This window comes from Mobula birostris, chromosome 3 (assembly GCF_030028105.1).
Source record: "Mobula birostris isolate sMobBir1 chromosome 3, sMobBir1.hap1, whole genome shotgun sequence".
NCBI lineage: Eukaryota > Metazoa > Chordata > Chondrichthyes > Myliobatiformes > Myliobatidae > Mobula > Mobula birostris.
The window spans coordinates 47,396,784-47,423,815 of record NC_092372.1 but is presented as its reverse complement, the minus strand read 5'-3'; the positions used below and the strand labels follow the sequence as shown (position 1 = coordinate 47,423,815).

General features: G+C 38.6%; 1 protein-coding gene across 2 annotated transcripts in view; it reads right to left on the bottom strand.

Annotated features, from left to right (window-relative positions):
• The window catches only part of LOC140195018 (zinc finger SWIM domain-containing protein 6), a 180,732-nt gene that overhangs the window by 40,294 nt on the left and 113,406 nt on the right, over positions 1 to 27,032 (bottom strand). Inside the window, exons 2-7 of one of the 2 annotated variants that reach the window (XM_072252579.1) lie at positions 25,959 to 26,315; positions 21,669 to 21,817; positions 17,220 to 17,370; positions 8,506 to 8,685; positions 1,652 to 1,831; positions 1,270 to 1,416 (exon numbers count right to left, since the gene is read on the bottom strand). In XM_072252579.1, the coding sequence (XP_072108680.1) occupies positions 1,270 to 1,416; positions 1,652 to 1,831; positions 8,506 to 8,685; positions 17,220 to 17,370; positions 21,669 to 21,817; positions 25,959 to 26,315 (1,164 nt within the window). The remainder of the gene's footprint in view (positions 1 to 1,269; positions 1,417 to 1,651; positions 1,832 to 8,505; positions 8,686 to 17,219; positions 17,371 to 21,668; positions 21,818 to 25,958; positions 26,316 to 27,032) is intronic. The other variant, XM_072252582.1, reaches the window with a different exon arrangement.

Below are 27,032 nucleotides of genomic sequence, written 5' to 3'. Positions count from 1 at the left end.
TTTTCACAACCCCAAGTATCCTCAGCAATAATGCCAAGGGGAGGAGTGGGTGGGGGGGGGGATTTTTAAAAAAGAGGATGAGGAGAAGCCACTGCATTGAATCAGAGGTTACAGGGTGTCAGTGGATCCTGGTTCATTAGGCCATTGGTTAATTGAGGCAGCCGCTTATTTGGGACAACTGACAAAGAACAAAAACTAAATCAAGAAAACAGCCATGATTCCCTTTGTTTATTTGGGATACTATGCCGCTTAATTAGACAGGAGATTGTTGCCAAACAGCTTCCAAGTACAATCAGTTGCGTACACTTGTGTGGCTGTTAAGACACAATGCCATGCTTAGAATGATCCGTTGTTAAATAGCAAATCATAAACACAAGAAACCCTGCAGATGCTGGAAATCCAAAGCAACACTCGGCCCGAAACGTTGACTGTTTGTTCATTTCCATAGAGGCTGCCTGACCGGCTGAATTCCTCCAGCTTTGTGTATGTGTGGTTTTAAGTAGCTTCAATTGTGTGTGCTTGGCCCTACAGATGCAGATTCAAAAATTTTCAAAAATGTTTATTTTTAATTTTGATTTTAAAATAGACAGAGAAGAATAGGCATTATGCGAAGGACAACACTGGAAGAATATCTCTGTCGATAAACTATTCAGAACAAATACACAGTTTTATAGTACTGTAGTAATAGTGAGAGTGTTCTAATTTGTTCTGTATTTCATTTAAATATATAATTTGTTATTCAGTTAAATGGTAGTTTATCTTTTTTTATATATACCCTTTTAACAATTTCATGAAACTTTGGCTATTTGGGCCAAATTGTACTGGTTCCAATGTGCCCCAATCCACTGTATATGAAAATGGAACCAGCTGAAAGAATGAAAAAAAAGCTGCTGGAAGAACTCAGTGGGCCAGGCAGTATTTCCGGATGCAAATGGATGGTTCACATTTCAGATTGAGACCACGCATGAGGACAGAGAATGAAGAGGAGAGAAAGGCCTGTATGAAGAGGCCTTCATCTCCCCTCCCATTTTTTCCTTTTCAACCACTCTGGCCTGTTACCTCTTCTCCTCTCCTGCCCATCACCTCCCTCTGTTGACCCTCGTGTTCTTGACTGGAGTAAGATGACAGCAGAGTGGTCAACCACAAAGGCTCCTGAGAGGACTCGATAGACAACAGTACAGCTTTGCCAGTTGCACAAGAGATCATCTGTGACTCATAAAACTCATGAAATGAACTACAATGCACCATTTTCAGCATTTGGCAGCTTACCTTTTCTCTGTGCCTGGAACATTTCAAGCTGTTTCTGTTGCTGTCGCCTCAGTGTATTGACAATCGCTATTGCTAGTCTCAAAGCTTCTCTAGGGTATCCATGAGATCGCAGGGCATCCACCCGGGCACAGGCTGTCGGGACATGCTCTAAAGTCCCAAAGAAATATAGAGAAAAGGAATCTTGACAAGAGAAAAAGTACTAATTTGTGCGACAAAGATTCAAAGAAATATTTGTGATAGGAATTAGAAACTGCACATTTATAAACCAGCAGTTTCAAACAGACACCGTATTCAAGGACAGGCCTCTGATTTCTCCGGCAATGCCATAGAAACTGGACAAAGGGACAAGTCATGCAAAGATCTTTCCGGTTTAGCCACTTACCGTGCCATAACGGCCACCCATGAGAGTCAAACAGTGAATTTTCACTGTCGCCGTGGTAACAGTAGTTTGTGTAGAGGTCACTGCTAATAATGTGCTGTAAATGGTTGTCCTGCCAGTGGAGATCACATGCCTCAATGGCTCGTGTGAACACAGTCCGATGAGGTCTGTTTGCAGTATCTGCTGGTGAATTTTTAAAAAAGATATAATTGTTTGCACTTTTAATAAAAACAAAATTGTCTAACTGTTTACACTTTTGATAAAAAGCAAACTGCATCAAAGCCAACGCAATGTCTACCAAACCCTGGTAGAATATTCAGCGCTCTTCAATACAAAGTGTGTAAAGGACACCCAGTAAGAATTGGATGCCAGGCAATTTCACCAACTTGTCATATACTGTGGATTCTAATTAATTGGGACACATCAGGACCTATACATTTTGGCCCAAATAAGTGCCTGCCCCAATTAGCCAAACTTTAACAGAAACAGTTAAAAAGGTATATTAAAAAAAGAAGAAAAATTACTGTTTAACACACTGGAGGAACTCAACAGGTCAGGGAGCATCAATGAAATTGAATAAACTGTTGACATTTTGGGCCAAGACCCTTCAACTGGACTGGAAAGGAAAGGGGAAGATGCTAGGATAAAATACTGGGGTTCAGGGAAGGAGGACAAGCTACAATGTAAGAGGTGAAGCCAGGTAGATGGGAAAGGTAAAGAGCTGGAGATGAAGGGATCTGATAGGAGTGGAGAGTGGACTACAGGAGAAAGTGAAGAATGAAGGTCATCACGGGGAGGTGACAGGCAGGAGAGGAGAAATGGTAAGAGGCCAGAGTGAGGAATAGGGGAAAGAGGAAAAAAAAAAGTTACCAGAAGGAGAAATCACTGTTAACACCATCGACTTGGAGGCATGAACATTCGGGGGGGGGGGGGGGGGGGGGGGGAGGGCAACCTTGAGATTGGCCCCATAATGGCTGGAAAGGCAGCCATGGTCCAACATGTCGGAATGGGAATGGGAATGGGGATGGGGATAGGAATTAAAGCGGTTGGCCACTGGGAAAATTTGCTTTTGGGAGATGGAGGGGAGGTGCTTGGCAAAGCAGTCCCCCAATTTACTTCGGGTCTCACCAACATAGAGGAGGCCACATCAGGAGCACTGGATACAATAGACAACCCAAAGATTCACAGATGAAGTGTTGCCTCCCCTCCCACCTTTTCTTCCTCAACCACTCTGGCCTGTTACCTCTTCTCCTCTCCCGCCCATCACCTCCCTCTGTTGACCCTCAAGTTCTTTTGACTGACTGTAAATGAACAGATTCAGCATAGACTCCGCGTACTAATAATTGACTGTCTTCATACAATGCTTTTGACAATTGCATCCTCCAAATCTTCATTTTCATCGTAACATTCAAGATGATGATCAATACCATCAAATCTTCTTAGTTCCTAACTTGAAGTACTGAAATAGTTTTATTTTCGCTCCCTGCCATTTCTCGCATTGTCAAGTCTGAGCAAAACAGTTCTGAGTTGTCCTACAGCTTATTTCTTGCCAACTAACAGTGATTAAAAAAAAAGATCACTGCTTATTGAACACAAACACATAACTGGTGCTCCAAGCACAATGTAGTGTCTAACAGCCACACAAGCGCATGCAACTGATGTTAGTAACTGTTCAGCAACAGTCTGTCCCAGTTAAGTGGCATAGTGTCCCAAATAAAGGGAGAGAATCACAGCTATTTTCTTAATTACTTTTGATTTCTTTAAGAGTTGCCCCAAATAAGCGGCTGCTCAATTAACCAATGGCCCAATTACCAGAATCCACTGTATTAAAGCAACTTAAAGCTGTTAATATTGAGACTGCATAAAGGCAAGGCAATTCTTACAACATACTCAGGTATATAAATGTTACTGACATGAAATGTTGAGAGGCAGATTAGAGATGGTTCTAAAGAAGATGAGGCTGCACAGATGGGAGCCGTTAGTTCAAAAGGCTAAGAAAATGGGGTGAAATACATCAAATGAATTTTTATGGAAGGAAATGTGAAGTCATCCACTTTCAACTAGAAAAAGTCAAATTAAATGATGTTCATAAAGCAGGGAGATTATAAGCTGCAAAAGAACAATAAATTGGAGATTCAGGTAAATGTCAGTAAAATTCGGTGTTGAGATACAAAGTGTAATTGTTATAGCCGGAATTTTCAGTTGTACAGAGTTCAACCGTTCTACGTCCTTAAACTGTCAGGAATTCAATAAACCAATTCCTTTGATGCTGGAATCATAAACAGAGGCTGGGAATTAGGGGTGGTATTATTATCAGAAAGGATCATGGTTTCTAAATTAAAAACTCTGCATGTAACATCAGAATGGATTTAATACTAATGCAGACTTTTGTTTATTAAATGCTAGTATTAAGGAAGATCAAATAAAACCATGCAGATTGAGATAATAATTCTGATCCTGCAGAAGCTGGATTGAATAGGCTCTGGGCTGAACAGCCTTGCCACTCCTACCTTCTGCATCTCATTCAATTAAGAACGTTGGATATTACAAACCAAAAGCTGGAAATGTTGACTTTCAAACTGCATTCATTTTTCCATCACTAATATTTTTTTTTAAAAAGCCTGCATTTCACATTTACCATAATCACACAGTATCAGAAGGTCCAACACATAACAGTCTCTATTAGATGTAAAGTTCTCTACATTGGCTTGTGAAGGATAATGGCATGAAGACCATCTTGCATGACTTGATAAATACCAAAAACAAAATGCCGGGGTAGCTCAGTGAGTCAGGCAGCATCTGTGAGAAGGAAAGTTACAGTCCATGTTTCAGGATGAGACCTTCCATCTGAATTTTGCTCCAGATTCCAGCATTTGCAGTCTCACGTTACCATAAAATCAGAAAGTTAACCAAGTGTAGGTCTATCCACAAATTCAAATCAGAATTATATAAAAATAATCAAATTCAAGATTCATTTTAACTTCAGATTTTAAAACTACAAAATCAAAAAGGTCTTCAGTAACTAAATCGCTATTTTCATTTGTAGCTGAATTTTAAATTACTCTTAGAAACGTAAATCAAACCACTAAAATTAAACCTTATTGCCTTCCTCACTTGTCAAATTCCAGAAGTTGCAGCTTTTCTGTTCATGCTCATCATCCTCCTGCCTCAGTCTCCAAAATCCATCTCCACTCCCACCCACCCGGCTCCATCAGCCACTTATCTTCCCTTGTTTTCTTCCACCTGTCACCCACCTGCCTTTAACTCCAACCCTCCTCCTGCCCAGAGACCCACCTATCACTTTCATACCACTCATCTACCCGCTCCACTCCCAAGCCTAATGCAGGGTCTCTACCAGAATGTTAACAACCTCACTCCTCTCCTCACCACCTCCCACACTTCATTCCCAGTTACTGCCTGACATGCCAAGTTCCTCCTTGTTTTGCAGAACAATTAAAATATTTTCATCAATATTGTTCCAAAGATGTCAAATCATGTTAGAGTAGGTGTACTGCAGAATCCCTCAACCTCCAAAGCTTATCTAAGGAGTCATTATTTTCATGGTAGCCTTGTTACATTCTCCAGCTTGAGGGAGTACTACAATAAGAATTAATTCAGCATTACTAAATGGAAGGTAGCAAGTTTAGGTCCCAAATTTTAAATTTAAAACAAGGAAGCGAGAAGGCAGGAAGTGTTTTCCTTCTTCCTGCTCCTTGCTACAACAGTAGGTCAAGAAAGTGCTACAAGTTATTAAGGTAATGTTAACAATAGTAGTGCTATTGCAAAGAGGCAACACAGATTTCATAAAGAGAAATTATATTTTACTTTTTTTTTAAAAAAGGTGCTAACATTCAGAAAGTGAAAAAAAAAACAGCCGATGTGTTGTGTTTGGACTTTCAAAAAGTTTCCAATAAGATTCCACAGAGATCATTAAACAAGTGTGCATGGCATTAGACTAACACTGGCATAGGCTGAGGATCAGTTAATGGACAAAAGACAATGGGGATAAATGGGTCACTTGAGTTGGGAGGTTGGGACAAGTGAGACGTTGTAGTGATCAGCATTGGAGACTGGCTTTACTATCTACTTTATTTGACATGATCAAGTATCATATATCTAAGTTAGCTGATGATAAAATCCAGGTGGCGTTATGCAGGGGTCCCCAACCTTTTCTGCACTGCGGACCGGCCAACCCTGGGGGGGGGGGGGAAGGAGGAGGAGGAGGAGGGTAGGGTTGCCAACAGACAAGAGTAGCAGTCAAATACGTTGTGTTTACCCAGACAAAGACTACAATGACCATGAAGCCTTGCACGGGCACCAGTGCACATGCGCGTCGTGACATGCCAATTTTTTTTCTCTGCAAATCCTTTTTGGCAATTCTATTCGGGGAGTGGGGGGGGGGGGGGAAGGCGGTGAATCACGACCGGAATGTCAGTGATAAGTGGCTAATACACTCAATTTCGTTTCTAAAAGGGTTTATCTAACGAATTTAATATTAAACACACAGCGCATATTTTCCTCGCATGAGTATAGTGATAAGTCAATTATCAGAGGAGCTTGAAGTAAGTGTTGAACGAACTTCCAGTAGAAGTGGTAGAGGCAGGTTCGATATTATCATTTAAAGAAAAATTGAATAGCTATATGGACAGGAAAAGAACGGAGGGTTATGGGCTGAGTGCAGGTCGGCGGGACTAGGTGAGAGTAGCGTTCGGCACAGACTAGAAGGGCCGATATGGCCTGCTTCCGTGCTGTCATTGTTATATGGTTATATAAGTCAATAGTATCATAACATTTTAAGTAACGTTTGGATGTTAAACACACTGCACATATTTTCCCCGTTTGAACACAAAATCATTGCAACGCACCAATATCACTGAATCAGTGAGAGCCCTGGGCTTGTTTCCCTGCAACAAGACAGTCCTATCGAGGGGTGAAGTGAGACAACGATACTCAAAGGGGGTTCCTTATGTCCAGTCTATTCCGCAATTTGGTTTTCGTTGCATTCATTGCGGAGATATGTTGGAAATGGAAGCAACGTTTCCACTGCTTTTCTGGCTATCTCAGGATATTTCACCTTGACTTTGATCCAGAATACCAGCAGAGATGTTATGTCAAACATATACTTTTCATCCCGCCGTCACTTGCAAGTTCGAGGAGTTGATCTTCTTCCTGCGCTGACATGGATGACGCGCAGGTAATGACCTCGCGTGCGTAATGGCTCAACAGTGCGTGACAGGGAATGAGGAAAGGTGCAGCCGACTCCTATCGCCAAATCATATCGTTTCCTCGCGGCCCAGTAGCACATGCTTTGCGGCCCGGTGGTTGGGGACCGCTGGCGTTATGGGCTGCTGGGAAACTCCAGAGGAATGTGGAGAGGTTTAGTAAATGAACGTAACAGATGGAACAAAATGTTGAAAATGTGAGGTCATCCAATATAGCAGAAATAATGGAAAGGCTTGTTTTTTTTTTAAAAAATGGAGAGATTGAACAGTGTTGTGTTCGGAGAGAGTAGGGTGCCCTTGTCTACTAACTGTTGAAGATAGCATGCAGGTATATCAAACCATTAGGAAGATAAAAAGCCAAGCGCTTTGGAATAAAAGAGTAGAGCCACCTTGTTCTAGTAAGACCTTGGCGAGACCACATCTACTATATTGTGGACAAGTCCATTTATCCAAACCAAGGGCGAATGGAGACAAAAGGGAATACAGAGAAAGTTCATTGGTGAGTTTGCTTTATAACCTGCAGTTTAGAAAAATAAGATGCAATCTTATTGAAACATACTGACTGTCATGCTTATCTATACTAACCCCATTTGTCTAACCCCTTCTTTCCCACCAAGCATTTTTTCATACAAGATCTTAAATGCTGTGTTTGTAACTACCTTCTACCACTTTTCAGCTTGTTCCATGTAACCAATATTTAAAGAGCACAATTTCCCCTTAACTTATGCCCACTAGTTTTAGACCCTCCTATCACAAGTACAACATCCATGTTCTTCATCATTTTAAAAAACTGGTCAAAAATATGGTATACCAAATTTTTTACCCAATAGAGCTGAGGTGGTCGATCACTGAGCATATTCAAGTCAAAACAATAGAGTTTACATCTCTAACGGAATGAAGGGATTTGGGTTTTATGCAGGATCATGGCATTGAGATAAATGGGCATAGACCTTTTTTTTTTGCTCTTATAGTTCCATCCCATTGCTCAGAGTTTGTCCGTCATCTTTTTTTGTATTTCATAACCCACCCCCCTCCCTGAATACATATTCGCTTAGAATTTATTTATAGGGTTTGGCTTCCACCCATTACTAAGAGCGCATGCCTGACTGAAATATCTACTGTGAGAATAAATGGCCCAAGGTTTGTAAAGTTTGCACTAATCACTGCTGCAAACACAAACAAGAGAAAATCTGCAGATGCTAGAAATCAGAGCAACACACACAAGATGCTGGAAGAACTCAGCAGGCCAGGCAGTATCCATGGAAAAGTACAGTCAACATTTCAGGCAGAGACCCTTCATCAGCACTGGAGGAAAAAAAAGGAGGAATAAAGAGTTAGAAGGTAGGGGGAGGGAGGGAAAAACAAGGTGAAACTAGGGTGGGGGGGGTAAAGTAAAGGAAGTAAAGAGCTGGGAAGTTGATTAGTGAAAGAGATACAGGGCTGGAGAAGGGGGAATCTAACAGAAGTCCATGGAATGAAGCAAACTGCTACACTGACCAGCGAAACCGCACTTTATCAGTCTTTCATGAATTTTGTTTACTTCTGTCTGATCAACACATAATCTGTATCCCAAGAAAAGGTGGGCCACATTTCGCCTCCTTCATGTAGAAAAAAAAACCTTAATTTTATCCTCACCTTGGTTAGCATTTGCACCCTGAGGCAAAGCGTTGGTTAAATTGGGCAACTCATTTCCATGATTTCCATCCTCCCAGGGACAAACATCAACACAGTTCCATTTCTTGAGTTGTTTCAGCCAGCCTGCTTTCTGTTCAGGCTTGCAATGGGGATTTAAGACTATACACATCCACAGAGCACCTAGGGATCCAAAAGTAGACAAGCAAATTAAACTAATGGGAGCAAAATCGCTATATAGTCTTTAAATATAGCCTCAGAATATTCTCAAAAAAATCAAATTACAAATTGTACATTCAACGGCATTAATGAAATAAACATCCTTTAAAAGAAAAGAAAGACTTCAGTCACATTGTCAAGTTGCCACAAAAACAAACAGGTCTATATTCTAGGTTAATACTATTTCTCAATTTCTTATTGAAACAAGTCCAAGATGGAGTTTCAGAACTAAGTGGGGTTTCAGTTTTTAAAAATTTGCACTGCTTTGAAACCAGCAATTCAAATAATGATTGCATACAGAATTAACAAAATATAGACCAAAGACAGCAGAAAAATAATTTACATATTTATCATAATAGCAGTCACAGCTATATAACAAGGAAAAGGAAAACTTAATTAAAACAGCATGATTGATGGATCACTGTAGATCTGATATTCACTCAATTCAGTTCCGAGCCAACAGAATTAGGATTTGAAAGTCAGATGGAAAGAGTACCAGAGAATGGAGTTAAGCCTGACTGATCAACTAAAACTTCCTGTCAGGTATTGGAAGGAACTAGCAATCTACAAGCTGCTGGTTCTCAGTGGTGATATCAATTTAAGATGAAAGGCTAGAAATAATAAAAAAAAAATCAAGATTGAAAAAAACTCATCAGATTTTTGGGCATTTGCTTAGGGATGTGGTTAATTTTAATAAACTGCCTGTTCATAATGAAAAAGTTAATGAACTTCTAATATAATTAGATGCTTTGTTTTTCTGTAGCTTTGTGGACAGAGTTATATTTTTCTAAAATAGCTTATTATCCTGTCTTGACTTTTAGTACGTCTGTAAAGATCTTTGAGTGATGTTCCTACCTCATACGATCACAGCATCTAAGCCACATTATTTTCACAATTTTCAATAGCTTTTTGCTTGGTTACAAATGAGTGACTTGACAAGAGTGTGAAAACATACATGCATTAGCAAGCCAGTTTTTATTAATGAAAACTGTGCAGCCATCTACTGTGGGTAGCTTTGGGAGTCTGTGGCTTCCAGTTTCAATTCTGAGAGATGGAGAGAGACTGTGATAGAAGCTCACCTCCACTCCACGCACACATCTGCACCACAAAATACACGTGGCTAAATAATTAATTGATAACCGAGAAAGTGCAAGTCACATACTGCTGATGGGTATCAATTTAAAGTTACAACTGCCACTAATTCAGAGGGGTACTCATGTAGCCAATTACCAATGGAGCTTGCATGTCACTAAAATGTACTTAAATTACTTGAACACAATAAACAACTTCCTCGTAATATCTCCAGGGTAATAAGGGCAATATATTTTCATCATTTCATACCAAGTCCGGATGTGGAGAAAACATTCATTTCCCTTTTACCTTAGTTATAATGTTGCAGGATCCAATTACACCGTCCTGGGTAGCCCAAAATATACTCATATTGTTCACCTTCACAAGCACATTCATTTTAAAGTAATTTTAACTTCTATATGACTGAAAGCTCTCTTGGCACAGCAGGACATATTACCATTCCCATGCAGGCTTGCATGGTGTTATGCAACTGTATATTAGTACCACTGGGGAAACAACAGGAATAAATTGCAAGTGATATATAATTCTGAAGAAATGTCATTTAGTTTTTGTTACACACCAAAAAACAAAAAAAAAACAAAAGTGGCTAGAAATACTCTGTAGGTCAAGCAGCATCCATGAATAGGGAAAGAGTTAACGCTCCAGGTCCAAGCCCCTCTGTCAAAACTGGGTTTTCCCAATATCGGCAAGGGGTCTCACACTTAATGTGTTAACATTATTTCCCTTTCCACAGATTAGGCCCAATCTTTGAAGAATTTGCAGCAATTTCCTGTTTTTGGTTCAGATTTTGAGTATCTGCACTTTCTTTTCTGATTGTGATGAAACAAGTAACTGCCAAAAACATTTGGGTAGTAACCATACAAGGTGCAATTTATTTGCTCCTTAAAACTACTTACACTTTTCAGACTATTTCATGATTTTTCTTATCTGCTGCTGTTATTCACTGGTGGTACATTGAATTTTCAAGTCCTAATTGGAGTTGAAATAGTCCTAACTTGAATATTACTGACATACAAATAGAGCCATGGTGAAATAAGTGCAGCCATACAAAGAAAGATGGCTCTTAAGGAAATCCATCAAGGTTAGGAAGACTGATAGGGAATTTCAGAGGTTAGGTTGACTAGAAAACTACAACTCATGCAGTGCTCCTGGTAGTTGGGTGGTGTGGGGGCAAGGACACAGGCATAAGAATCTGATCAGACAATATCTGGATCATTAGAAAAAACCATTCTTCCGCTGCATTTAATAGCAGAGACTTGAAGGGATTTAAATACATGATTAAATTGTTTTTAATTGAGTTGCTGGAGAGCAGGGAGAAAATGAGGTTCAGCAAGGACAGGCATGTAATGAACCTAGATGGAGGACAAGAAACAGGCAACAGATTCAGATGGTCTGAAATTTATGGAGGTTAAAAATCAAAAAGGTAGGCAGGAGAGAACTACAGTGAGGACAAGCACGAAAGCTTATCTGACAGATCAATTGTGTTGGGTAGTAGCAGGCAACATAACAGGCAGTCAAAATGTAGAGGATCTGGGAGAAGTTCAGCTTGATGTCAAACTTTCTCATGTCTAGTATTCAATGTGAGCTTTACCATATCCATATAATGTATATTTTAATGAAAGGCAAAGAATCAGTACTATTCCCCAAAGTTTACTGCAAAGTTTAGATCTGAATATTTGTTCTATCTGAGATGTGAATTTTCACCTGTACATTTTAGCTCATCTTTTGATAACAACAAGGTTTTCAATGCGGCATAACCCAGTTCACAAAACCACGACAGATACCTTCGAAATACTGCAAGCACAGTGATATTAATTGGATACTCTGGTCAACGATACATTCACATTTTCCCTTAAAGACAAATCTTGATAATATACAATAAGAAACAGAAGAGCCTGCAGCCTCTTTTATGAGGAACCAGTCATGAAGCAAGCTGCCATGGACGCCAGATACTTACACAACAGTATTTTTTTTGGGTCCTAATTCACTCCATTATTAAATTAAACCTTGATGCATTGGTCTTGACATCTGCTTCAAGCTGATTGTATTGTGTATGATAGTTTAATCACTCCCCATGCATTTTTCAGTGGGCACCTGATTAATGCAATAGATTACCTGTGCTAGCTATGGCAAGTGGGAATCACTACCCTTTTCCAAACTACACTCCTTTCATTTGCTAGAAACAGACTACACGCATTATTAAAAGCTACTAAGGTTGAAGTAAATTATCAGTCCACCACTTGGTTTTGTCCCTGCAGATGTGCACATTAAGATAATTTCTGCCAAACTTGTGCTTTATCCATGGAAAGCCAGTGAGTTGGGTGATGTGAAGGAAGAGCCTTCAGTCAATCAAATATAAAAAAACATGATAATTTTTTTAATTACCATAAAAGTTGACAGATATAAATTGACAATTCAAATTTGATAAAAATTATCTATAGAGACAAACTGCAGTTTGTTATTTTTTTGCAAATTGTTTTTCAATTCATTTTACAAAATAGATTTGAAGACTTGACACAAAACAAAGATGGTTTACAGTTAATACAAGTAGTGGGTTATCTTGGCAATCTTGGCTGGAGTTTCCAATATTTGTTCGGACAGAGTTAGTCTGCCGTTAAATCTGTTATTGCAATCTTAGTGTGTTGACAAGCTGTTTGGGGGTCCATCACTCTGAAGAATACCAGACACTCATCTAATATTCTTCTAGCTCAGTGGTTTCATCAGATTAAGCATCAGGGATTTAATTTAACAGTTTCAGCTTTATTAGGCTGTCATGAGAATGGCCCAGCTTTGATAACAGTAGCAGCTCCAATTATAGCTGGCTTTAGGAATGACAAGCATAATGTTTCATTCCTGGGTCACTAAAGCAATAAATGCTTGTTTTGCAGTTCCATTTTGAATACATTCTTCTTTTAACTCTTTCAGTTCTTTCAGGGGAGGTTTAAATTTTGCCACAAAATGGGAAGCTTGCGTCCGTGGCAGAAAGGCTTAATAATTGCCTTGGTTATCTCATCACAAAGATATCAGAACTGCAATACACTCCGAGGAGTGCCAAACAGGACTTTATAACTCAAATGTAATCCTCATATTCAAATCATCTACAATAGTCTAGCAACAGAGTGGGAATGCGATCATCTCACAGTTGGCTTCTGACAGCGACTCGTGACATTTGTATTCAGGTCTTGCTTTTCCATTAGGCTAAAGGGCTTCCAATTTCATTTCACAGCCAGAAGCCTGCAGAAACACAAATTAACTTGCAGATCCCATTTGCTGACAAAAAAAAAATCAGCTTCACTGCAATGCCTGGTATCTAGCAGTGCTCAGCATTTAATTCCAAAGCACAGCCTTGAAGCAATGTGATCCTGTCACCAGTGCACAGGAGTTAAGCTAGCCATTCTGCTCATATGAAAAGCCTCTTCACTTCGGCAGACTGCATGTCACCTTCTGTTATTGCACAGAATAATAATAGCAGTCAAGGAGCTTGAACCTTATCTACCCTCAAGTCATTGAGCTGGCACTGAAAATAGATATGATTTCCTTGCTATGAACCCCATACACGTAGATCAGAATGCACTGAGCTTTAAGAAATCAACAGATAAAGCTACCCCATGCAGGAACCTATTCAATTCTGACTAGATTTCACTACCTTTCGCACCATGATTAGAGTAGATAGCCACTTTATCCTTTCAAGGATTTGCCCAATTGACCTCAGAACAATTATAGAGGGGAAAACATTAAATCAGTCTTGTAGCATTCTGCTTGTTGAAAAGTAATGCTCCTGTACACAAAGGCTAGGCTCTCTCCATGAGCCAGCTGCAGTAATATATGCTCTTCTTTATCCCTATTGAAGTTTCCTCCTGCAGCAAGTACCACTTCTCAGCCTATTCCCTTTAAGTGAAAATGGGGACGAGGCAAAAATAAAATGCTGGCCTCACCTGTGATATCCATATTCCACAGGGAAGAAAAACAAGATCAAAAACTCATTAGGTTGAGAATTTTGCAGAGGTCAAACATTCCACAGAGCATTTAAATTCTCAACTTCCCCAATCAATACCCAACAATCTTCAAAGATATATTAACTGTATAAACAAATCTACTTTGCAACCTTAAAAACGTCTTGCATCATCCGCAAGGTTGCAAAGCCTTAAAAGATCTGATAAATACATTGGTTATTAAGCCAAGTGTTAAACAAAGCAGGATTTTAGTTTAAATGAAATTTCCACTTGTGAAATCTTTAAATGAGTATGTGGTAAAAACAGACAGCAAAATCATTGTGCTAAGCGAGCAAGGCCCAAACTTAACATTGTATCAATATTTAACTACCTCAAGTGGTCAGGTACCTCAAGTCACCCGGAGTTAAAACACCAAAAGGCTTTTATCTCAAAATAAATGGACTCATTACACTATTTAAGGAAGAGCAGAGAATCCTCCCAGTGTTCTAGAACCAGTCAATGCGCAATTTTTGCCAATGTGAGGTATTAAAACCTTAAGCTGTTAACTACCAATTTCCTTGCAGGACTGTGAATATTCACACCAAACAGAATTTGATATGGATACTTTGATATATTGGGAAACAGTGGACTGACAACTCAGCATCCACTAAAACAAACTTGGCTTGAACCCATGTGTGTAATACATATGCATAGGCTTACTTTGCATCCTTTTTAGTCATCAGTTCATTATGTAACAGTTTTCACATTCCCATCCAAATTCATTCCCATAAATGTCACTAAAATATTGACATTTTTGTCAAGTTTCAGCAGAATTCAGTCACTAAAAATCCTTTATGAAGCGTTACACAATCTATACCTTGGCTCTCAAGACAGGAACTCAAGGGTTTAATGGTTTATGAAGCACAACACTTTATAAAGCATTTGTAGCAACTGAATTCTGCAATTTACTACTACAGTTAGGATTTCAGAAAGGTGTAATAACAGCATTTCTTGTATGAGCATTGCCCTTTGCAGCTCTAATGCGATGTTCTACCCAATGGAGCAAGAATATCACACCAGCAAACATCCATCCAATATTGTGAGGAACAGAAGTGAAAATGCTCTAGACTCATTGTTGCATTTGACCTAGCAACTAATGAACGGGCAATAAGTAAATGTCTGGGAGCAGATTAGCAGCCTGCACCAACCCACTGTATGTTGCAAAGCATGGGAATATCAAGAACCATCGGAAATGTGAAAAAGTAACAAGCTGATAAGGAGAGGCTCACTTTAAATAAAGACATGTCTACTATCATGAATTGATTAGGCAATGGCACCAGAAGCAGTGTTGCATATCACAAACATCATCTTTTCCCCCAAATTGGTGGCAAAGGAATTTCAATCTTTCAAATCTGAAAAGCCAATGAGTATTTGATGTTTTTCAAATGTCTTTAATGTTTACAATACACTAATCTTCTTTCTCTGTTTTCTCGTCTGTTGTTTCTTCAACTGTTTTTCTTTAAGTTCATGATGCCTTTCAAGTGAAGCATAGCTGAGGCCCAATCTGCCTGCTCAAAATCATACTAAATCTCTAACAACAAAAAGCAGGAAACTCCTTTGATGATCTAGTTAAAATTCCACTTTTAAAATCAAAAACTTCTAAAATATTGCCATTTGTACGGAAACCTGAAGTTAGAAAATCATAACACTACAAGTAATTGAGTTAAGATTGAAGAAAGTGTCAATATATAAATGTAAAAATTCTGTACATCATCTTCCCTGCTCTTTAATTCCTCTATGTTAAAGATTAATCTTAAATTACTTTATTTTAATGAATATTATGATCACTCTTACTCCCAATTTCAGCAGAAGTCTATCTTGGTGTCATAACACAAACTAACATGAGATTAAATTCCTGCATAAATAGAGGTATTATTTGATAAACATAACAATTTCTAACTAATCTTGCACTCCCTGAACATGACCAATGTCTGTCCCGGCCACTCAGCTTGTAGAGTTAATTTTCTACAACTTTTCTGCACATTAAAACAAGTTTCTTTTTCTCTCACAATAAGAAACGATTCCCCCATACAAGGCTCAAGATTTCCATGGATTTTGAGATACACTAATAAATTGATTAGTTAAGATCAATTGGAAAATTCCATTGCTGTTCAATTATTCATAGGCCAGATGATTTTGCAAAATCTTTTCTTCAAATATGTGAATACTGTTTGAAAACAAAATTTTCAAATCCTCAAAGTGGACAAGGTGGTATCAAACAATGCAAAAATACTTAATTTTCAGAATTAGAGGACGCATGAAATTTCTAACTGGTCATGATCATATTTGACTTCAAGATAAATTTGTGACTGATCAGTGAATTATGCCATAGTACCCTTTGGGGTAAAACATGTTAATAACAATAAACTTCACTGGAGACTAACTATTTAATCAGTCACATGTCATTTAGTAATCTGATAGCAACGGATAAAGTAAAAAGGAGGGGTAACATTGAAAAACATTCTTTTCCACTTTATAATTAATAAGAAAATGCCATTTAACACCTGAAACTCTTTACTAGTTCATGGCTGATCTACACACCAATACTATTTATCCAACCATTTTCCCCACCTTCACTTGACACCCTTGTACGCCAAAAATCTCAGATGCAATCTTGCACATTTTTCTTAAACCTAGTATCCATATCATTTCAGGGAAGCTATTCCAAATTTTCATTACATTCATGTGTATCCAATATTATTCTCTTATTATTTAATAACTAAATGGCTTCTTTCAACTTTACAAATTCAAGGAAACGTATGCAACACACCCTCAATTTAAACCCTCAAATGATTCTATTTATTCTGCACTGTAACACGATCCGAGCTGTGATTTTTCCACACAGCAACACAACAAACAATTATCATTTATCATGAATAAATTTACTCTTTATTCGCAGGGCTTATTTTTAACAATATCGATGACAAACTCTGTGCAGTGCTATCCAACAAACTGATTTGTTAAAGGTCAGGAAAAGTTTTGAAATTAATAATAGTCAAACAAAACTCAGCATGGAGGATCACAATAATATTCCCTTATAAGCATTTGAATAACATCAAGGTTCTAACATTCAAAGAAATGCACAAGTGGAGAAAAGAAAACAATTGAGTAGCATCACCACTTTCTTTAATATCAATATTTCAAATTCATAGCTCACATTGAAGACAACAGACAATAAAAGTTGTGCAAAGACTAGAAGCAAATCCAGGATGATCAGAGGCTTAATATAAAGCTTGAAGCTGGCTTTGATTTTTGGGACAGGAAAAAGATTTTCACTTTGGTCTCCAACAAGCCAAAATATGATTAGAAAAGTAACATTTTCTTGCAAACACAATGATCAAAAATAATTCCGCCCTAGTTCAACCGGTTTTCCAATTTAAACAACAACTTTCATTCCACAGAACTCTTATTTACCCAATTCATCCCAGAGCTGCCTATATTTGTCAGTCATTGCCGTTCCTTGTTGCCGCCATAGAGAAAGACGGGGGTCAGCCATAAATTGCTCTGTGATTAACGTCAACATTCGAGCACCATTTAAATCCCTCATCTTCAACATTTCCCGCACCTGTCAAGTAGACAATTTTTTTTAGAACAAGTTGCAGATATCCTTCAACTCTTTCTTTGCCAAATACAAATCAGTTAAATGATTTTTTTAAAAAACATACCATATCAAATAGTGATCTCTGACTTGGAAAGTTCTCAGTTAAACCAGTCAACCATAAAGGAATGGCTTCTCTATTGGTTTCACCCAGGCATTGCCATGATTGACAGAATGATTCTCTGGCCAAGGATACAAATCCTCCTACATTATTTTTGCTCGTTGGTGTTATTGATTACTATGGTAAAATATCTCAATGATAGCCCAACACAAATGCAGTTAAGAGACAAAAAAAAGTGTTAGATTCACAATGGATGCCTCTAATTGATCGGGAGAATCAATGACAATTTACAACCACACTTAAACCGCCATAATTGCAGTTTGGTTTTGCTAAAAGGTTGAAGATGGTGATTCTAAGACTGAGGAGTAACATGGCATTGTTGCATTTTCAAAGAACTGCAGTTAAATGAGTCAGAGATGCACTGAATTGCTATTTTCTTTTAAAATATGTCTTTAAGAATAAAGACTGTTTAATGTTATTTTCAGTATACAAGTGTAAAGGAGAATGAAACAGTTGTTATTCCAGCTCTGACGCAGCACAAAAAACCACAGTAAGATAAAGAAAACAATAACAATAATAAGAAACAATATAAATATTCACCAATCTCATACTAAAATGTGGAGATAAGTATTGTTTTTTTTAATAGTACAGCTCAAAAGACCATTTAGCAAACACATGTAAAGAGTATACATTTGAGTCCTCTTCCTCTCAGTAACCCATTATATAGGCATCCGTTCGTCTCATGAGACCATGGATTTGAGCCTTGGAAGGTTTCCAGGGTGCAGGCCTGGGCAAGGTTGTATGGAAGACCTATGATGATAATACAGTTGAGTTGAGGGATAAAATTGTGTCCTACTGATAGTAGATATCTTCAATAATAATGTTTTGTTTAAAAAAAAGAGAATCAACTAACCCGGGTATATGCATGCCAGTTAACTTGGTGATAATGAGGAATTTAGAATTTATTGATTTAGGATGAAATTAAACACATAAATTAAATAAAGTATGAAAATGCTGGAAAAAGGATGCCCGTGTTTCTGAAATCTAAGGCATCTTTGAAAATGTACTGAAAATGGAGAAAATGCAGCATGCATGGACTTGTCATGGTACCAGACATGAGAATACTACAGAAAATTAGCTGTATTGGATGAGGGACAAGAATAGAAAACTGTTCTGGAGTCAACTCTGATATAACTGAGAATTATGAAACAGATCTAGATGGAATGGTGTCAAATGTGCTGTTACTAGCAAGTGAACCAAGAAGAGCACAGGAAATAGTGACGATATATTAATCTGAAGTAGGAAAATAAACTAAAACACTGTGGAATTTAATTGCACTTTAAATAAAAAGTTTGAAAAAGTGAAGGTATGCTGAATATCAGAAAACAGAGGACTCTGGGGTTGAAATGGAATTTTAAAGCTAGGAAGATAAGATCATGAAGAAATCAATAGAATTATCAGCTTTATCGCAAGTTACAAGATGTTAAGAAAAATGTACTGATAAGCTCTTATCAGTCCATGCATTTATGGCTGTAGCACTCTGCGTCAAGCTACGTAATACTGGAGCAGCTCAAATTCACTTAGATACCTGAACTGAGGTATAATTATGAAGAAATATTTTAAAAATTGAGTTTAGTACCAGGATAATTGTTAAAGCAAACACCATGCAAGACTTTAAGATTATGTTCAATAATTGGATGGAACAAAATTAAGTTACCACCAAGTTAAGACAGCAAAGATGCATACATCAGGATGCTCTTTATCGACCACAATTCAGCATTCAGTACTATCACCCGCCTCCAAACAAACCAATAAGCTTCAAGACCTTGACCTCAATACATCCTTGTGCAATTGGATCCTCGATTTCCTCACTTGCAGACCTCAGTCAGTTCGGTTTGGCAACATCTCCATCAGCACAAGCGCACCACAAGGCTGTGTGCTTAGGCCCCCTGTTCTACTGTACTTGCTTTACACTTATGACTGCATGGCGAAGCACAGCTCCAATGCCGTATTGAAGTTTGCTGACAACACCACTGTTGTCGGCTGAATCAAAGGTGGTGAAGAATCAGCATGTAGGAAGAAGACTGAGAATCTGCCTGCATGGTGTCACAACAATGTCTTACACAATGTCAACAAGTCCAAGGAGCTGATTATTCACCAAGAGGAGGAATCTGGAGGTCTATGAGCCAATCCTCATCAAGGGTTCAGAGGTGGAGAGGGTCAGCAACTTTGAATTCCTCAATGTTATCATTTCAGAGGACTTGCCCTGGGCCCAGTACACGAGTACAATTACGAAGAAAGCACTGCAGTGCCACTACTTCCTCAAGAGTTTTCAAAAGATTCAGCATGACCTCTAAAACATCCACAAACTTCCACAGATGTGTGGTGGAGAGTATATTGACTGGCTGCATCACAGCCTGGTATGGAAACACCAATGGCCTTGAACAGAAAGTCTTGCAAAAAGTAATGAATACAGTCCAGCCCATTGCGGGTAAAGCCATCCCCACCACTGAGCACATCTGCATGGAGAGTGTCAAAGGAAAGCAGCATCCACCATCAGGGACCTTCACCAGCCAGGTCATGCTCATTTCTTCCTGCTGCCACCAGGAAGGTGGTACAGGAGCATCAGCACTCACACTACAAAGTTCAGGAACAGTTATTACCCCTCAACCATCAGGCTCTTGAACCAGAGGGGATAGCTTCCCTCAACTTCACTTGCCCCATCACTGAACTGTTCCCACAGCCTAATGGGCTCACTCTCAAGGACTCCTCATCTCATGTTCTTGATATTTATTACTTATTATTATTCTTCTTTTGTATTTGCATTGTCATCTTTTGAGCACTGGTTGTCTGCCTTGATTGTTAGAATTGCTTCAAAGCACAAGGTGACGCTTCAGGAAAAAGGATAAAGTTAGTGCAGTGTGTGACTGTAAATTAGTTGGGAGCATTATTACCATAAAAACTTAATAAATAATTTTTCTGCATCTTTCCAGGCTTGAATTACATCCTCTTAAGGTGGTCCAATGACAAATGCGAACCCACATCTCTTTTCAACAGAAGGGAAAAATAGAAAAAGCTATTCCTTCACTGACGTCCTACTTTGTACACCATGACCATGCCTAGGGACAATTGCATTGTTAATCCAAATGTTACCATTTCATAATCCTATTACCACACTAGCCAAGTACTTTCCAGTGCTTTAATTTGAGCCCTTTTGCTGCATACTTAATTTCACATTACACAAACAGAGAAAAAGAATAAAGACCTGAAATTCTTATTTTTCCCAATTTCTAAAGGTGCAGCTTGGGTTTTGTTTCAGATTCTTTTCCTGAAAGGGAGTCTATTTTCAAAGAAACACAGATTAATATGCAACGGACAACACAAATACCTGCAATGTTGGTGGGCAATCAAGACAGGAAAACATGAGGCATATTTTTTTTAAAAAGTGAAACAGTGCAATTCTGTCCAGTTTGAGGGTACTCCAGAATAGCCATGTTACTCTGCAGTCATGTTGAAAACAAGAAAGGAAGTGTCGTATTATTACAGTCAAAAATTGTGTAAAGTGTGCATTCTTGCATTATTGAACTTATGACAACAAATGACAATAGCTCTTTTTAAATTACACCTTCTGGTTTTTCCACAATAATAATTAACACTCCCTTAGTTTTATGAAAACATTAAAAGGAACATCCATTATACAAGCATAGAGATTGAGGGCCAGGAATCTTCAGCAAAAAGGTTTTATTCACAGATATTTTCCATGAAAACATTAACCAGGAATTATTTTTTGAAAATCTTCAATTGAATTCTTTCATTGGTTTATCCTTAATTAAACTGCAGTATTTTAAATGAAACCCTAACTCAAAGATGTGTTTACAAGTATACATGAAACCAAAATTTGTTATTAATATTCTATATTTCCAATGTTAGATAACTTGAGATGCATTTTGAAATTTAATGATTTTGTACCCACACAGGCAACTAGATATTAAAACTAATAAATAGCTTTAAACATGCAAATTTATAATTAAAACTATGATTGTGGGTACAATAGATGAGATGATAATATGTCTGCTCAAGTTCTTCACTTGGCCATTTCTGTCGCTTGATTTACTTTCTGTAAATTATCAATTATTGTATTGATTTGAGACTAGCAGCTCATACTTGCACAACAGCCAAAAGAGAGATGTGTAAAAATCCATACCTTTGCAAACAACAAGTTCAGCTGCTTTCCAGATCCATGGTAACCACCCTGGGAGAGAAATAGTTTAACCTGTTCCTGGACCTGCTCCTCATCCAGGTGCCAACAGTTTTCATCATCTATGCTCGCTCCTGCTGTTGGGTCAGGGGCACCTTCATCAATTGAAAAATGAATAATTTTTATTGTCATTTCAAATCAAGTTCAGCTCTTTCATTACTTTTGTTTAAAAATTAACAATCAAAGGCAGAAATAACTATTTTAATTCGAAGGTTTCAAAGGTACATTTAATGTTAGAGGAGTGTATACAATACATAACCTGGAATGCTGCTTCTTCACAACAGCCATGAAAAGCAGAGTGCTCCAAAGAATGAATGACAGTTAAACATTAGAACCCCTCCCATGCGCAAGCGGTGCTAATTCTATTGGTAAAACATGTTGTTTTTTCTTAAACCACAATTTCACATTGAAAAACAGAGCCTATATATTCTCAGCTATCTAGCTGGAAAGTAAAATGCAATATCATAAAAAAAATTCTTCCCTCTAAAAAATCCACATTCTTGACGCAAAAAAAAAACCAGAACTAAGACATTCTGAAGTTGTCACATAATCACCTACAAAGTTATAAATCTCACTTCTAGTATAGGTCTTTACTGCTGAACAATAGTTCACCGTGAAAAAAAATTCTTAAAACAGAATCTTGCGGCAATTTGCCTTAGCATGTTTCTGACAGGCTAATTATGAGTACAATTAGAGACAAGCAGAGGAAATGCAAGAGAGAACACAGAAGTAGGCAAAGAAACTAACTACAGAATCAATAAAAACAGGAAAGTTAACTAAAAAGAATATAACTACTGTTTAAGTACAACTTGCCATAAAACAAAAGCTGAAAAGTCCAAAAAAAAAACAAAAAGGAAGATTGTTTGGGCTCCATATCTCAAAGGATTTGCTGTCATTGGAAAGAGTCCAGAGGAGGTTCACAAGGATGATTCTGGGAATGAAGGGGATTAACACATGAGGAGCATTTGGTGGCTTTGAGCCTGTACACACGGGAATTTAGAAGGTGGGGGTGGGGGTGGGAGGGTGGAGAATCTCACTGAAACCTGCCGAACATCGAAAGGACTAGACAGGGTGGATATGGAGAGGATGCTTCCTATGGTGGGGGCATCCAGAACTAGAGGGCACAGTCTCAAATGTGAGGGGCTGACCTTTTAGAATGGACATAAGGAGGACTTTTTTTTTTAAGCCAGCGAGGAGTGAATCTGTGGAATGCTCTGCCTTGGACTGCAGTGGTGGCCAAGTCCGTGGGTATATTTAAGGCGGAAGTTGGTAGTTTCCTGATCGGTCAGGGCACCAAAGGATATAGCGAGAAGGCAGGTGTATGGGGTTGAGTGGGATCTGGGATCAACCATGATGGAATGGCAGAGCAGACTCAATGGACTGACTGGCCTAATTCTGCTCCTGTCCTCTGGTCTAAGATGCAATTAGAAATGATATATATAGTATAGACAATGTCTATAGATCCATTAATTTAGCGGCCCTCATTACAGAATCAGAAAGATACAGCATCAAAACAGTCCCTTCAGCTCATCAAGACTGTCCCAACCATCAATGACCCTGTTTATTCTAATCATGCATCTTTTTTTGTTTCTCCTCACACACTCTTCAACTCCCCCTAGATTCTATCAGTTACCTTCATGCTGGGGACAATTTACAGTAGCCACTTGACCCTATTTAGCTGTATAAGCCATTTATCACATCATTTAACTAAAGGCTTACAAAATGCACATCAAATCAAGAAAATATTAGGCAAAGTGTTCAGTAAATTCAGCAACAAAAAACCTTCATTTGCACAGAGACTGAAGTGTGCTAAAGCTACCCTAGAAATTATTATTTTTTTTTAACCAATTTCACTCTCAGGAAAGGGGACTTGAGAGGAGGGCAATTGGAAATTGGACAGTAGCTTGCTAGGACAGAGGGAAGGGTGAGTTTTCTGAAAGCAGATCTGGAAGTGAGGTGGTGGAGAAAATAATTTGAGGTGTTAACAAATCAGCTAACATTGTTATCTTAGAAGTAGCTGGACAATAAAGGTGATTAAAAAGCCAGAAGGCGTGCATCCTGTACTAGCTGGGGCAAGGACAGTGTGCAGATAGTGTACACAACACAGTTAGACTATAGCACTGTCACTAATGCTTGAGGTCTGATCATCACAGTAAAGGAAAGCAGCTGTTGTACAAAGAGAAGTGATTTATCAGAGGTTGCTGGGACCAAAAACATTGTAGCTTTAGGGAAATATTTGATTAGCTGATGCTGAACAGAGAAGGCAGGAGGAGAGAATTGACTAAGGTCCCCCAAAAAAATTTAAAAGATTCCAAATAGGAAAAGAACTTTCTCTTCAAGCTAAAGGACAAAGTTAATAGCAGGACTCTTTGCAGTGTGGAACAGCAGATGGATCTTGGAGTGCAAGTCCATTGATCCTCAAAGATGCCACACAAGGTGATAGCATGATTAAGCGACGTACAGTGTGCTGGCCTTCATTAGTTAAGGGACTGAGTTCAAGAGCCATGAGTTTATGTTGCAGCTCTATAAAACTCTATTTAGACCACACATGGAATATTGTGTTCAAGCAACACGCATCAAAGTTGCTGGTGAACGCAGCAGGCCAGGCAGCATCTCTAGGAAGAGGTGCTGCCTGGCCTGCTGCGTTCACCAGCAACTTTTATGTGTGTTGCTTGAATTTCCAGCATCTGCAGAATTCCTGTTGTTTGAATATTGTGTTCAGTTCTGATTGCCTCATTATAGGAAGGATATGGAAGCTTTAGAGAGAGTACATAAGAGTTTTACCAGGACGTTGCCTGGATTACAGAACGTGTCTTATAAGAAAAGGTTGACCAGGGCAGGGCCTTTCCCTTAGCAGTGAAGGAGGATTAGAGGTGACTTGATAAAGTCGTTTTCGATTATGAGGCATAAATAAGAGTGAACAGCCATGACCTTTTTCCCCGGACAGCAATAGGTAACACCAGAGGACATATTTTTAAGATGAGCAGAGGAAAGTTTAGGAAAGATGTCAGAGCTAGGTTGTTTTTTTTTTAAAAAAAGAGTGGCAGGTGCCTGGAATGCACTGCTGAAGGTGGTGGCAGAAGCTGATACATTAAGGTCATTTCAGAGACTCTTACATGGGCAACTGAAGGAAAGAAACCTGGAGGGAAGGGTTAGGTTGATTGTGGAGTAGGTTAAAAGGTTAGACAACATTGTGGGTTGAAGAGCCAGTAATGTGCTCTGCTTTAAAGTAAAAGGGGGCATATATTTAATGTAATATGTAGAAAAAACTAGAGGATGAGAAAGGAAAGACATATGGTAAGGGTGTGCAAGGCATGGAAATTGAGGGTTGATGGCGTACTTAGAGCACACAAGGTTGGTGGGGAGGCATCCTATCTAATAGCATTGATATGTCTACTTGTAGAGTTGTGATCTGTAGGGCTATCAACATAATGCTGGAACATAGGATCAGCCTAGATCAGTGATCAACTCGCATCAATGGATGGCCTCTTCTGTACCGTAAACTTTCTCTAGTCCATTAGACCTGGAAAGGGATGGTGGGTAGTTTACCTTCCTTTAGTAGAGGATCAAAAAATACAGTTCCTGTAATTCCCTTCTGCAAAAGTTTGGGAAGAAAACGGCAGGATGAGAAGAGGACAAAAGAGGAAAGATCAAAGCACTAGAAGCACAGCAGAACGAGGAATAAAAAAGGAAGCAGAAGAGTCAACTAAGATGATGGCTAAAATACAGTCCACTAACTAGGATGCTGACAAGGAGTGAGGAGTTTTAAGAGGCAAGTCCTTGACAAAGAAGAGCAGTGAGTATTTCTACATACCTGGTAACCCTTGAATAGTTATCAATTCTACCAATGAACAGGAATGCTTACATTTAATCTAGCCAAATTTAGAAATGGATTATTCAGACAATTTTCAACAACATTCAAATCTTCATCCTTTGGTTTATCCTTTAAGGGGAGTGGAGCAAGGGGAATCAGTGCTTTAATACAAACTACAGTGGATTTTAGAGAGTTTTCAGGAAACCTTCACATTTCTTTCAGAATCATCAACTACTTCAAACCACAGCGTATCTGCTGATTTTTATTTACCAATTCAAGGGTCTTAATTATTTTATCCAATTTAAAACCTTAAATAGATGGTGAGACAATCCATACTTATGTACATAAAAAAGCTTTAATTGTATAAAATAGCAAAGTTCTACACAATACAAATTTAATATTGATCAACAAGCAGCACTTACCATGTACTTGATTGATCTCAGAGTTCAAAGAAAGTATTTCATCTGCTAGTTTCTGTGCAGTAGGCAGAACTTCTGTATGATGTACGGTGATCAAATACTGAACAAATTTCTGCAATTGGTCTCTGTTCATCTGAAAAAGTGTCTCTGAAATGGGAAGATGCAACTTGACCTTATCTGGCTTGCGAATCCGGTACAGCGAGAGTGCCACAACATGCGCACAGTAAAAGATGTCCTTGTTTCCGCAGCCACAGGTCACTGAGGTAATTTTGCAACGATCAAAGCTGATAGCAACATTGCAAACAGTTTCTGGTTCTGATTGCGTGGCAGGTTCCGTTACTGTACCACTTAGGTGGAAACCTACGAAAGAAAGAGGAAAACCTTTATCAGCAAAGAAATAAACAAACCTGTCATCTTGCCAAGCATCTCATCTGCATGCCAGATAGTACAATTACAAAACCACATTTTCCTTTTATATTACAAAAGACTCAACAAGTACAACATGAAAGTGAATTAATAAGTACTGCTTTGTGCAAGAGATGCAAAGGGAGCCAATAACTTTTAACAACAGTTCATCCAAACCCTCCACATTGCTGCAACACTCAATAGTTTTAAAATTGTGTCCTTCTCTGCAGTTGTTTCAAGTAACCAAATTAGTCAAGCCCAAAGTCATGGCTGCATGTCACTCACTTCCACCCAGGGTAGAGAAAACTCAACAGGAGTATGGACGTTGCAGGGGCGATATCTTTCCTCCTGTCCTTGGCTAGGATATGAAAATTCTCTTGCTCGCATTTATATTGCCTTCCTCCAATGTGAAGCAAAGTTTCATTTATTTTTACAAAGCAGATTTCTTGGAGCACAATGTTGCGCTACGTGGTTTGGAAGCAAATAGGATTTGTTAAAAAGTAACTAGGACAAGGAGCCAAAAACACCAGCTAATTATAAAAGATTCTGTGCAGGAAAGAACCTTATTCAAGGTTTAGCACCAGAATTTAGTTCTTTTCTTTTACTAAAACAAAAAGAGAGAAGAGGAGAAATAGGATAATACTTGAGGAAAGAAATTTTTAAACATAAAAT